This window comes from Pocillopora verrucosa, chromosome 3 (assembly GCF_036669915.1).
Source record: "Pocillopora verrucosa isolate sample1 chromosome 3, ASM3666991v2, whole genome shotgun sequence".
Classification (NCBI taxonomy): Eukaryota; Metazoa; Cnidaria; class Anthozoa; order Scleractinia; family Pocilloporidae; genus Pocillopora; species Pocillopora verrucosa.
The window spans coordinates 4,432,419-4,447,119 of record NC_089314.1 but is presented as its reverse complement, the minus strand read 5'-3'; the positions used below and the strand labels follow the sequence as shown (position 1 = coordinate 4,447,119).

Genomic DNA, 14,701 nt, shown 5'->3' with positions numbered 1-14,701 from the left:
AGAAATAATAAAGTTCATCGTGCAGATGGCTGTATCTCGATTTACACCCAATCTGTTGACAGAAGCGCCGGCCTAAGCTTGCTATCGCTATCGTTAAACTTGTTACCCGTGTTTTCAACGAATTGGATTAACTCACTAGAATCCCCAAGCACAGAAGGCATGTGTATTTTTATCGTAAGAAGTTCATCAACAAAAATACTTATAGGCCAAGTAATGTACGAGTGAGAGGCAGCAATGGGTCGTCCTACCGTAGGTGTCTTATTTACACGAATAACGTAAATTTGAGTCGGAGTCATTTAATGATCGCAACCAAGTAGGAATCTTGCTATTTTTGGAAAAGACGATAAACTGACAGAACTTTTACATAAGCTGTCGTCGGTGCTTTATTCTACTGTCACGACAAACATACCAGTGCCTCAAAATGACCCAGAAATAATAAAGTTCATCGTGCAGATGGCTGTATCTCGATTTACACCCAATCTGTTGACAGAAGCGCCGGCCTAAGCTTGTTATCGACGGGAAGGAATTTAATCGTGTGATCACTTAGATTCGACTGTCTCTGATTTGTATACCAAACTGGGCCGCAGGCGGATGCTTTAGCGGAGGTCTAAATCTAAGAGCCATTCCCAAAAGCATGGAATGACACTTACGGAGAGAAAAACGACGGTTGTCTATTTTCCAGGACCGAAACATTTGCATTCGGCGTTTTTAGCCAAAGTTGGAGGTCTTTCTTAACACGTAGGTTATTTACACGGAATAGATTCGGTGACGTAGAACCACCTCGCTGCCGGAATGTCTTTTTATCCTGCTGTTTACGCTCTTCAAATCGGTTCTGTGGCAAGAGTACTGAGTGTTTTCTGCCGGCATAACCTCTGTTTATGCTGTTTAGATCGACATGGCCTGTCCGTACTTCAAGAAGAGCAAGTTAAAGACACTCTTCTTTCACGATTGCAGATCTAATGGATTTTGTGTGCTGTGAATTTACTGAAAGATGATTTTACGGATCGACTGTTTAGATGGAATGAAGGTTTCAGTCTGTTCCATATTTACTCACTGTTTGTTTTCCTTTCGTTTAATTTCCGCTTGTACTGCTTTGGAAGCTCGATGAAGGCACAATCCGAGAATATTTTTTCTGCAAACGTGCTCGCTGCCGCAACAAGACTATCCACCTTCTCAGCAGTGACTTGCTTTCCTTGTAAAAGAAGAGATTTGCATTGGGCAATAGTGCCTTCAATGTTCATATCTCATCCCCTACATGGCATTATGGAGGTCTTAAACTTGTCTATGAAGAAGGCAACATCTTCTGCTCTGCTTTTTGAATAAAAACATCGAATCTTTGTTTTAGACTGATGTAAAACATCAATGTCATGCTGCCTAATGGCCGTTGGCTCTGAAGCTAATTTTACATAATGTACATGTACGAGTGAGGCATTTCTTCCTTAAAGTGAAGACACTGAGGCGTTCTCTGTTTTGGAGTGCAGGCATGAGTCCATTCAACGTTTTAATGGCATAAGCAGGTTTATAAAATGAATTGATCGATGGAAACTCATGCAGGATATGGGTTTATGAATTCTAAGCTGACAATAAGTAACAACACTCTAACCAACATATTTTTATAGTATATTCAGGTTTTTAATCAGCCTTATTTAGCATAACTATCAAGTGAATATTTATCTCTTTTCTGTGATTTGTTACCGTAAAGTTTTTCTTAATATGTGTGAAACTACTGCTTGCCTCGACTAACTGTTGCTATCTGCGAGCAGTAGATGTCAAGCTGTAAATATAACAGTACAACTGAATTGACTTGAATTGAATTGATATGAGTTTATGAATTCTAAACTGACAATATTTAAAACATAAATACTCTAACCAACATCTTTTTTACATCAAAACCAGGTTTTTAGTCAGCATTTCTGAGCATAATAATGAGAACTCTCTTTTAATAGGTAAAAGTAAAATTGAAATCCTAGAAATTATCTGACCTCTGTAGCAGTGTGACAGTTTCTATTCTACACTGAAACGGAATAGTTCCGTTGAGTAATCTTTGGTTACATGTATGAGTCAATGTTTTAAGATTGCTTAAAAACCCGCTGGAAGAGTTCATTTTATCAACTTCATTTCTGATATAAATTTTTCCGTGTCTCTTGCTTCCTCACCCTGTATGTTTCTGGATCAAAGAATATAAAGTCTTCATTGCTCTTAGGTCGGTAAGAGCTAAATCTTACATCACATTTTGATAGTTTCCAACAAACTTCTCCACAGTCACTTTTTGTGCATTTTCAAGGAAAAATAAATGTATTTAAAGTTGCAATCAATTTTTATAAGATGAGAGAGCAATAAGATTCAATAACATTCCCTATAAAATAATAAACTGCGATAGTCGTATCTCGATATCTACTGCTAATAGTGACAGATATACAACTCCCTCTGACACTCAGCCTGATTGTCGGTGAATGTTGTAGCATCCAATGCCCTGATTCTGATTCTTCGAGCAACGCCCATTCAAGACAAAGATAGCTTTAATTAGCTGCATTCAAATCAACAACGGATATCGAACAGGGAAACATCATTCGCTGAAGAATTTGTCTAAATATTCGTATGTACTAACCACGCCATTGAACTACTGAGGGAAAATGGTTAAGTTAAACATTTTCATCTGGCACTCTTCCCCTACATCATGCCTGACTAAAGTATCCTTTGTTGGAACACATACATATTGGGGTGGATGCCATACTTCAAAGCCCACATTGTTTGTGATACTTATTCCGTTCTTACTCGCCAGCATGCCAACGTAAACATCGTCCAGTCTGAAGAACGGCAAAGAAGAGAAAGTGTCAACAAATGCGCGCACAACATCGTGAGATAAAATGTATCCAAAACCGGGGCAAAAGTCTGGATATCTTGTCTCGTTATACTCCTCGTAAGTTACCATCCATTTGCCTTTCCTATGAGGGCCCATGTTTGCATAATGACAGCCAGCATAAAGCATCTTCTTCGGCGTGGTGGGTGCGCTTAAGAAGGAGAGAACTCTTGGAACGTGCACGAAAACGTCGTCATCCAATTTCAAAAGAAACGAGAAATTGCAATACGTTACTGCCCACTCGAAGCCCATTTGTATCTTTCGGGTTTGATTCCAGTAGTGGTCATAATAGCTAGCTCGAACGAGGTCCTTAAGAGCTTCATCTTCGTCAAGCAACACGTTCGAAACTGTTTCATTCCGTGTTTGAGCGACAAGAAAAACGGACGTCCATCTTGGTTTTGCGGATCTTTCAAATGCCCATGTCTTACGAATGTTATTCCTTCTTTCGAAGTTACCTGGAGCGGATGAGATAATGATAAGAAGATCGTAATGTTGCATACAAGATCTCCTAGTTATAAGAAATGATTTGTAATTAACTTGCGAAGTAGAAGTTGTCGTGTGATTCATTTTCAGTTCTCGTAATTGCAACCGCTGCATATGGCTTTCGACATCTAGTTGTTCACGAACAATGTCAGAAAAGGAGGAACGAGTACTCCATATAAGACCTAGCTGGAAAGATACACAAATTGCCATCACAAAAGCTAAAACCGTCAAAACTCTTTTTCCACGAATTCTGATCATTGTATTCCGGCAAACCCGATATAATTGGGTATTCAAGTCAAGTCAAGTCGACGGTGTGTACAACTGCCTGCAGGCGTCGCCTAAAGCGAAACCTAACGCATGCTCATTTGCCGAGAACACGTGAATAAATCTCAAACAGTGCAAAATATTTAAATTAAATTGATTGAGGTCGGCGAAAGCACAACAAAGCAAAGCGGCGGAAAGGTGAAGAGAAAGTCGCAACGATTTGATTTAGAGTTTGAGGGAGAATGCTTAAAAAAAAGAAATAACACAGAAAGTAACAAAAAGACTGGGAAAAAGTCTACAAGTATTGGGCTTCCAAAGGCGAGTATGAAAGTATGAACTGAAAGCCCTGAACGGGACTTCTTAAGAAACTTGCTGCACTTGACTGTAGTGTACTACCTCTACAGAGGGGCAGGTCTGATCTGTTTGACGACGGGATGAACTTTTAGGTGGTTCAGGATGGATGATAACGTGAAAGCGCTTGCACTTGAACTACTGTCTCTTCTTTGTGATCTTGAAGGACTGTGTTTACATCGTTACGCTCGGATTACAGCAAAAGCCCTTTGCTCAAACATTCAAAATGAGGCACAGGATGGCATACAAACGAATGCAGCAGCATGCACGTTGACATAATGGGCTGACACGGAGCCTTAAAACGGATGTTACTAAAAGCGGGAATGAGCAATGGGGAATGGGAAAATCAGATGGGAAAATAAAATTGCAAAATGGAAAATGGGAAATTTATTGTTTATAATGCGGAGTAGATATTTTTATCAAAATTAAAGAGAAAGCATAAATTGTAGGAAGTTACCCCGACTTGTTTCGTTAAGTCACTATCTGAAGCTTAGCGAGTAACGAGTATAATTTACATGGTAATGTCAATTAATTTTCTAAAAGAGGGAATAATTTTTATTAACATCAACAATCGAGGCTCTGGTCGGGTGTTCGTTCACATTTTAACCCTTTAACTCCCACAAATGATGAACAAATAACTTCTCCCTACAATATACATGCACTATCCAGCAAATAGGTAATGAGAATTCTCAAATGTATCAGGTCGAAGTTGTTATCTTGATCTAACACCAAATTCTCGCAACTTATTTACAAGGAAATGTGTAACAGCCAGAGGGGAGAATTAACAATCAGATCTTGGGAGTTAAAGGGTTAAAGATGAGTTTACTCATATTTGCGGGAAACCCATGGAAGTTCAAGAGTCTGATGCATCACGTGCTATTAATATTTACGGCAGAGATATCAGATTGGCGCGTCCTATGGTCGTTAGCTTGCAAAGTGAAACAAGTGGTTTGTGTCTGATCAAGAAAACCCCTATTAGGGCCGGGTCGCATTTAGTTGAATTCAAATATTTTTCCACTTTTTCACAAAGCGAAAATTGGTAAAGTTCTTGCACTTTCCAAATTTGTGGGGATCGCATCAAACTAATATCCTGGCTTCAATACTTGCTGCGGAAGAAGAATTTCTCGTTGAAGCTATATGTTCTCCAAATTGCTGCCAGTATAACCATACCCAGGGTAAAGTCACAGACACTTGATGTACGATATCGGGTCCTTCAAACATTGACGAAAATGGCGATTTACAAAAGTCTGGCAAGTTTTCCAATTACCAATTCCCATTCTCCATTCCCCATTCTCCATTCTCCATTCACCATTCTCTATTCTCCATTCCTCATTCACCATTTCCCATTCTCTATTCCTCATTCTATATTCTCCATTCTTCATTCTCCATTCTCTATTCCTCATTCTCAATTCTCTATTCTCTATTCCTGATTCTCCAATCTCCATTCCTCATTCTCCTTTCTCCATTGTCCATTCATTATCCTCCACTCTCCATTCTCCATTCCTCATTCTCCATTTACCATTCTCCATTCTCAATTCTCAATTCTCAATTCTCAATTCTCCATTTTCCATTCTCCATTCCTCATTCTCCACTCTCAATTCTCCATTCTCCATTCTCCATTCTTCATTCTCCATTCTCAATTCTCCATTCTCCATTCCTCATTCTCCATTCTCAATTCTCCATTCTCAATTCTCAATTCTCAATTCTCCATTCTCCATTCTCCATTCCTCATTCTCCATTCTCCATTCTCAATTCTCAATTCTCCATTCTCCATTCTCCATTCTCAATTCCCCATTCTCCATTGTCCATTCCTCATTCTCCATTCTCCATTCTCAATTCTCCATTCCTCATTCTCAATTCTCCATTCTCCGTTCTCTATTCTCAATTCTCAATTCTCAATTCTCCATTCTCCATTCTTCATTCTTCATTCTCCATTCTCCATTCTCAATATTTCTCAATTCTCTATTCTCCATTTTCAATTCTCCATTCTCTATTCTCCATTCTCCACTCTCAATTCTGAATTCTCCATTCTCCATTCTCAATTCTCCATTCCTCATTCTCAATTCTCCATTCTCCATTCTCCATTCTCCATTCTCAATTCTCAATTCTCCATTCTGCATTCTCAATTCTCAATTCTCCATTCTCCATTCTCAATTCTCCATTCTCAATTCTCCATTCTCAATACTCTATTCTCCATTCTCCATTCTTCATTCTCCATTCTCCATTCTCCATTCTCAATTCTCAATTCTCAATTCTCCATTCTCGATTCTCCATTCCTCATTCTCCATTCTCCATTCTCCATTCTCAAATCTCAATTCTCCATTCTCCATTCCTCATTCTCCATACTCCATTCTCCATTCTCCATTCTCCATTCTCAATTCTCAATTCTCCATTCTCCATTCTCCATTCCTCATTCTCCATTCTCAATTCTCAATTCTCCATTCTCCATTCTCTATTCACCATTCTCCATTCTCCATTCACCATTCTCCATTCACCATTCACCATTCTCCATTCTCCATTCACCATTCTCCATTCACCATTCACCATTCTCCATTCACCCTTCCCCATTCTCCATTCTCAATTCTCCATTCTCCATTCTCTATTCACCATTCTCCATTCTCCATTCACCATTCACCATTCTCCATTCTCCATTCACCATTCTCCATTCTCCATTCACCATTCACCATTCTCCATTCACCCTTCCCCATTCTCCATTCTCAATTCTCCATTCTCCATTCTCCATTCTCCATTCACCATTCTCCATTCTCCATTCACCATTCCCCATTCTCCATTCTCAATTCTCCAATCTCAATTCTCCATTCTCCATTCTCCATTCCCCATTCTCCATTCTCCATTCTCCATTACCATTCTCCATTCTCAATTCTCAATTCCCCATTCTCCATTGTCCATTCCCCATTCTCCATTGTCCATTCCTCATTCTCCATTCTCCATTCCTCATTCTCAATTCTCCATTCTCCATTCTCCATTCCCCATTCTCCATTCTCCATTCTCAATTCTCCATTCTCAATACTCTATTCTCCATTCTCCATTCTTCATTCTCCATTCTCCATTCTCAATTCTCAATTCTCAATTCTCCATTCTCGATTCTCCATTCCTCATTCTCCATTCTCAATTCTCCATACTCGATTCTCCATTCTCCATTCTCAATTCTCCATTCTCCATTCTCCATTCCTCATTCTCCATTCTCCATTCTCCACTCTCAATTCTCAATTCTCCATTCTCCATTCTCCATTCACCATTCTCCATTCTCCATTCACCATTCTCCATTCTCCATTCTCCATTCACCATTCTCCATTCTCCATTCACCCTTCCCCATTCTCCATTCTCAATTCTCCATTCTCAATTCTCCATTCTCCATTCTCCATTCTCCATTCTCCATTCACCATTCTCCATTCTCCATTCACCATTCCCCATTCTCCATTCTCAATTCTCCAATCTCAATTCTCCATTCTCCATTCCCCATTCTCCATTCTCCATTCTCCATTCTCCATTACCATTCTCCATTCTCCATTCTCCATTCTCCATTCCTCATTCTCCATTCTCCATTCTCCATTCACCATTCTCCATTCTCCATTCTCCATTCTCCATTCTCCATTCACCATTCTCCATTCTCCATTCCTCATTCTCCATTCTCCACTCTCAATTCTCAATTCTCCATTCTCCAGTCTCCTTTCACCATTCTCAATTCTACATTCTCAATTCTCCATTCTCCATTCTCCATTCTCCACTCTCCATTCTCCATTCCTCATTCTCCATTTACCATTTTCCATTCTCAATTCTCCATTTTCCATTCTCCATTCCTCATTCTCCATTCTCAATTCTCAATTCTCAATTCTCCATTCTCCATTCTCAATTCTCCACTTTCAATTCTCAATGCTCAATTCTCAATTCTCCATTCTCTATTCTCTATTCTCCATTCTCAATTCTCCATTGTCAATTCTCCATTCTCCATTTTCCATTCTCCATTCTCCATTCTCAATACTCAATTCTCAATACTCCATTCTCCATTCTCCATTCTCCATTCTCCATTCTCCATTCTCCATTCTCCAGTCTCCATTCACCATTCTCCATTCTCCATTCTCAATACTCAACTCTCCATTCTCCATTCCTCATTCTCCATTCTCCATCCTCACCCTTGCAAACTGAATTCCCAGTTTTCTGGGAATTCCTAGGAATTCTCAAAAATTCCCAATTATGCAAATGACCCTTGCAAACTGAATTCCCAGTTTTCTGGGAATTTCTGGGAATTCAACATTCAGCATTCCCAACTATGCAAATTAACTCTGATTTAAAAAGCTTGGAATTACTGGGAATTTCTGGGAAAGGAAGACTCCAGTTTTGTGAGGACTTGGAATCCCTAGGAATTCCTAGGAATTCTCAGCTTTACAAACTACCTATAATTTAAGAAGTGTGGAACTCTTGGGAATTTCTGGGAATTGAATTTGAGGAAATTTTAATACCCTGAGGTCCACATAAATTCTAAGAAATTCTCAATACCTTGAATGTGAAGGTTTTAAGAAAAAGAGTAATTTCAGAGGCTTAAAACTTTGGCTCAATAAAAGGTATGCTATACAAAACTTACCAAGAGATATACATACATGTACATGTTTATAACTTAAAGATCATGAAATTTATTACTCAAACTAAGTTTTAGTAAATCTTTACATTAATATGGATTTTCTCATGAACCAGCTGTCAGTTATGTTAAATGGAAATTGCCAACTTCCACAATAATTAACAATAATTACATTATTATCTTACTTCCCTAACCTACATTACTGGTTGCCTTTGTTAGAAAACCTTGGAACAGTCAAGCTCAGTTGCCTCAAACGCTGTCAGAGACTTTTTGTTGACAATACTTTTAGTAGAAATTTCATGCCTTAGAGAAACAAATTCAATACCTAATTACTCTTTCTTTTTTCATGATTGTTGTTGCTGCTTTTTTTTTTCCAGTTTTTTGCTCTATTTTCATGACTAATTGCTGTAATTTGTTTTGCTGTTTTTATTCTTACAAAACATTTTTGTAAGAGTTCCAATACTTGCGGATCATCCACACACTTTGCAAACATTTGGCATGCAGAAAAGACAGAGGTAGTCAATGTTCCCTTTGAGGAAAAAGACCTTTTATATGACGTCTTCAATTTACTTTATTTGAAACTCTGATCTGAAAATATTTGTCAACAAGACTTGTTAGTAGTGAGAAGTACCAACCAAGTTTCCTTTCATAACTTAATTTCTTAAATGTCCCAATCACTGGATCTCCCAAAAAACATTACATCTTTTTATTTTTGGTGCAAATTACAAGTCCTTCTTTATATAAAAATGAAAAGTGCTAGTCACACTTCAATAATAACAGCTCTTAAGTTTACTTGTTGTTCTTCTCTGTCTGTCAGCTATCAACAAAATTGTTTTATACTTCGGGCAGTGCATAACTATTTGTGGACCAGAGTTCCAACGCACCTCTGTAATCGCATATAGCTACTTCTGTCTCTTGTACAAATGTTTCTCCTTTGTAAGACGCACTCTACTCTGTTGTCAATACTGCTTTAAGTTCAGTGGAAACGACTGACTGAGGAATCGAGATGGCGGTGTTGGAACGTGTTGCTGAACGCTTGCTACGGTCAAGCTTTGTAGATTTAGGTACTGGTACACTGGGATCATCTATGTATCTCTTATACTTCCGAATGTGGTATCCTTCTTTTATAAATATGAGGGTAAAAGACGATTTGTAGTCGCATTCAAAACTGTGATTGGCTTGTGTTATTTCTCACCTTTGCCATTAACACAACTCAAGTGAGTTTCGAGTCTTTGTTTCCTCGACAACTTTCGGCCACAAATCGTGCATTTGTAATACGATCGATTCTTGTCGATTATTTCTACATAGAGTGAGCTCACATCTTAATTTATATCACCAAGCTATCCATCTTCGAGAAGCAGAGAACCGGTCGGAGAAGTCAGAATAAAGTTGGGCGCTTCTCCTGACACTGCAATCGGCAAGCCAGCGGATTCACTTTGCTAGCCAATGACAAGTCCTAAAAGATCCACGTGATCATGCCCGTGATCGGAAACAAAGAAGACTCCATTGGCGCTCATCTTTGAATGTACTTTTCATCGGTTGATCGCTTTTCTCAACTGTTTTGCTTAATACAGACCTTCCAACCCTCACGGTTTGACCGTGAGACTCACGGTTTGGGATGTCAACTCACGGTCTCACGGTTTTGCCCCTTAATCTCACGGTGAATCAGAAAGTTTTAAAATTGCCAAACAATTCCGGAAGGTATGAAGGAATAGCAAAAAAATCTGTGCTCATAACAGCCGAATCAGGCATCAAAACTAATTTGCGAGGGAAATGGCGCCAATGCTAGGCTCAGTCTCCAGTCGTGTCTTGTTGCGCCCAGGTTACTCACCGCTACCAGAGGATCGCGGGCGCACCAAGACACGGCCGAAGAATGAGCCCAATGCCAGCCTCATTCTAATGAAACATCGGTGCGCTAAGGTTTCTGGGAAAGCTTAACCATCGAACACAAATTTCAAAATGGCTACTCGTCGTCCAGCACACGAGAGTGAAACAAGTTCTCAAAATGACTCTGATACTTCGGAACCTCAGCCATCTACCGCGAAGAAAAGGAAACCAGCTACCCTTGGAGCAGCTAAGTATCGTACGACATTTAAGGTTGAGTGGAGCAATTTATATCCCGTGAAAGCAGTAAGAAACGACAAGCATTCTTTTTATTGTGTGCCTTGTCTCAAGACAATACGCTGTGACCACCAGGGTCTAAAAGACGTGAAAGATCATTGTAATACAGAATCTCACAAGTTATCGACGAAAGCAGCGAAAAATCAGCCATCAGTAGCGGGCATGTTTGGTTCAGGCGGTAGTGTTATACAAAGTGCAGTTACCAGAGCAGAAGTCCTAACAACAAATTTTCTGATCCAGCATAACCTCCCACTTGCAACTTCAGATCACCTTGGGCCATTGTTTAGGGCAGTATTTCCAGACAGTGAAATTGCTAAGCAGTATGGATGTGCAAGAACAAAGACTATGGCTATCATCAATAAGGCTCTGGGACCACATTGTCACAGATATGTTGTACAGCACTGTCAGAAACATCCATTCAGTATTGGAATTGATGGGTCGAGTGATACAGATGTTGAAAAGATGAATCCAGCAACCGTAAGAATTTTCGATGTAGAAAGAGCCAAAACTGTTACATCTCATTTTTATCATATGTGTGTGACAAGTGGCAGGGATGCGTCAAAAGCAGAAACTCTTTTTGGTGTTGTCCAGGAAAAGTTAGAGACTGATGAAATACCATGGAATCAGGTTGTCAGCCTTTCAGTAGATAACACTAATTCAATGGTGGGTGCTCACAATTCTTTGGCATCCCACTTCAAAGCAAAAAATCCAGAGACCTATGTATTGGGATGTCCTTGCCATTTGGCGCACATTGCAGCAAGTAGAGCTCATGACGAATTTGCAAAGATTATAGGAATCAGTGCAGAAGAGCTTCTTATTGATCAGTATTACTGGTTTGATAAAAGCACAAAACGGAAAGGGATCCTACTTGAGTACATGCAGTTTTGTAACCAGGAGTATGGTAAGATACTGAAGCATTCTTCTACCAGGTGGCTTTCTTTAGAACGCTGCGTTCAACGCACACTTGAAAAGTATACTGGATTGAAGTCATACTTTTTGAGTGAAGATGCTGGTGATGCGAGATTCAAGAGGTTACAGAAAGCCTTTGAAAATCCACTCACAGAAGTTTCCCTGTTTTTTCACAATGCTTCCATCCCACTGTTTACAAATTTTAACAAACTTTTGCAGTCAGACGAGCCATCCATTCACATAGTTTATGACTCTGTCATAAAACTTGCAAATACTCTTGGAAATCGTGTTATCAAGGTGGAGGTCATGAAGAAACCACTTAATGAAATTAATTTGCAAGATCCAACAATTTATATACCCCTTGCAGAAATTCACTTAGGAGGGACGACAAAGTTTACACTACAGAGGCTACTTAATCAAGGGGAAATATCTCAAACAGCCTACACTCGTTTCTTAACAGCAGCACATGAATATTTCAAGGCAGCCTTCCAATATGTTTTGAGCAAGTTTCCTATTACTGATGAGCTGCTGAAGCATGCAAGATGGATCAACGTTCAGAAACGTAGTCAGGCAAAATGGGAGAGTGTAGAATACTTTCTATCCAGGTTCAAATCAGCCTTGAACACTGTTAACATTGATGAGATGTATGATGAATTTCGTGATTATCAGTCTCTAACAGATGAAGACATTGGTGTGATTGCTTGGAAGGAAGCTAAAGTTGTTGATGGATTAGTTAATGATCAGGAAATTTTCCATTACAGAGTAGACATTCTCTGGTGGTACATGTCACAAATGGTAATTCCTGAATCCTCAGCAAAAAGATTTTGCCATCTTCAGAAGGTGGCAGAGCTGGTTGTACTTTTGCCACACAGTAATGCAGGGGAGGAGAGGCTGTTCAGCATGGTTCGCAAGAACAAAACAGATAGTCGGTCCTCCCTTAAACTGGAGGGAACTCTATCGAATTTACTGGCAATGAAGTTGCAGTACCCAGAGGAAACCTCACCGTGTTTTAAGTTCAACCCTGATGAGAATCTTCTCAGCTCTGCAAAAAAGGCAGCGAAAGACTACAACAGAGAACACTGAGAAGGTAAGGAATACTCTGAAACAAATAATCTGTCGTCGTTTTTTTTATTTGACGCATATTTTTGAAGTCTCCAGGTTTGAGGTCCTAATCTCCAGGTTTCTCTAGGCTTTTTTTTTTAAAACCTCCAGATTTGCATGTGATGGGGGTTGGAAGGTCTGTTAATATAACATTTCTAAAGATAGCTTTTATTGTGGTTCAATGGGAAAACGAGAATAGCGTGAGTGTTGTAAAAGAAAAGAAAGTCGTTGGCGCCGTAGAGTTAAAAGAAGGGACAACAGTTGACATATTGACTGGTACAAACAATGGTCGAGTGGCCATCTGTAAACCTACGACTTTGAAAGTTTGTGGTGAGTAAAAATTGCGATATTCGTTACGTGATCAAAATCTTATAAAAGAATAGATGTAGCGGGTTGAATTAAGCTTACATAACGCTCGGCGCAACTGAAACTAGAATAATTCTGAGAATCGAATCGGTCACTTGCATGCCGCAGTTTCTTAAGCTTATGCTTTACAATGAAATAAACCTATCAATAAGGTTTCAAGATTCCTCTAGTCACGTTTGGGAACATTCAAGATTCATAATAGGAACTGTTATTAAACAAACCTTAGTACATAAAGAAGCCCTCCTTGGTAAAAACAAAATAATATATTCAGCCCTTTTTTAGTCAAATCCATGAGAGAGATGTACTAACTCCAATATAAAAGTCACTCAATATAACAGAGATTTCTCAATTTGAGAATCCAATGAATGCCCTTTTCCTCATAGCCATCTTAAAAGCCTGGTCTGAGCTTTAAATATACATATTTTAATATATTATTTTTTTTCAAAGTCAGATGTCAAGGAATCCAGATACAAAATGGTCAAGGTTCTTGTTGACAACCTCATTCAAGGCCAACTCATTGTGAGCCCAGGAAAAAAAATACAAACAGTACAAACAGCAGCTAAGTTTGCAGTTTAGGATAACTTCATTCTAATTTATTGTTACAGTTACAACAAGATTTTAATCAAAAAATTAATTTTATTTGTCTGTAATTAGCCCCTTCACTCCCAAGAGTGCTTGGTTTTCAAATATAACTTAAGATATTGTATTTTATGGAAAAGAATCAACAGATTTTATTCACAATTTGTGTCAAACCAAATTTAATGATTGATTAGAACTATTTTATATGAATAGCTGTAATTGAGGGTTAATCCGTATGAAGTTTTCAAGAAAAGAAAAATAAATCAAATTCCATCCTAATATTACCACACATTGATCTTAATAATTAATCAAAAATATTTTACGTGTAAGCCTTAATTAAGCTTCTAAATAAATTTCATTGAATACTTGAATTTTAGCTGGGTTTTTTTAATTTAAAGTATTTATATAATATCATTAGCCTCAAATTTTTGCTTAAAATTCCCAGTAATTCTTAAACATTCCTAAAAATTCCCAAAAATTCCCAGAAATTCCCAGAAATTCCTAGAAATTTTTTAGATTTACAGCTTTTCAGGGAAAGTCATTGGTTCTCTGAAATGGAATTCCTAGGAATTCCTAGGAATTCCTAGGAATTCCAAGTCCTGTTGGCTATAAACTTGGAATTTCTGGGAATTTCTGGGAATTTCTAGCAATTTCTTGGTTTTTAGAACCAGAGTTGTTATGGTTGGGAATTCCTAGGAATTCCAAGGAATTCCCAGTCCGAATTTACCGTGAAAATTCACACCTTTAGGAATTCCTAGGAAAATCCTACGAATTCCTAGGAATTCCAAAAGCCATTTTCCAAGGGTCAATTCTCCATTCTCCATTCTTCATTTTCCATTCTCCATTCTCCATTCTCATTTCTCAATTCTCCATTCTCCATTCTCCATTCTCCATTATCCATTCTCCATTCTCCATTCTCCATTCTCCATTCTCCATTCTCCATTCTCAATTCTCAATTCTCAATTCTCAATTCTCCATTCTCAATTCTCCATTCTCCATTCTCAATTCTCCATTCTCCATTCTCTATTCTCAATTCTCCATTTTCCATTCTCCATTCTCCATTCTCCATT

At 38.6% G+C, this 14,701-nt stretch overlaps 3 protein-coding genes across 6 annotated transcripts in view; 1 reads left to right on the top strand and 2 right to left on the bottom strand.

The window, feature by feature from the left end:
* LOC131796511 (uncharacterized) overlaps positions 1 to 14,701 on the bottom strand; it is a 56,562-nt gene that overhangs the window by 19,768 nt on the left and 22,093 nt on the right. The gene's annotated exons all lie outside the window — the stretch shown is intronic.
* LOC131796589 (beta-1,3-galactosyltransferase 1-like) lies at positions 1,465 to 3,669 on the bottom strand. The gene has a single exon (XM_059114189.2). It carries the CDS (start codon positions 3,599 to 3,601, stop codon positions 2,621 to 2,623), a length of 981 nt encoding a protein of 326 aa, XP_058970172.2. The 5' UTR covers positions 3,602 to 3,669; the 3' UTR covers positions 1,465 to 2,620.
* On the top strand, positions 10,153 to 12,823 carry LOC131770295 (uncharacterized). The gene has a single exon (XM_059086013.2). It carries the CDS (start codon positions 10,515 to 10,517, stop codon positions 12,666 to 12,668), a length of 2,154 nt encoding a protein of 717 aa, XP_058941996.1. The 5' UTR covers positions 10,153 to 10,514; the 3' UTR covers positions 12,669 to 12,823.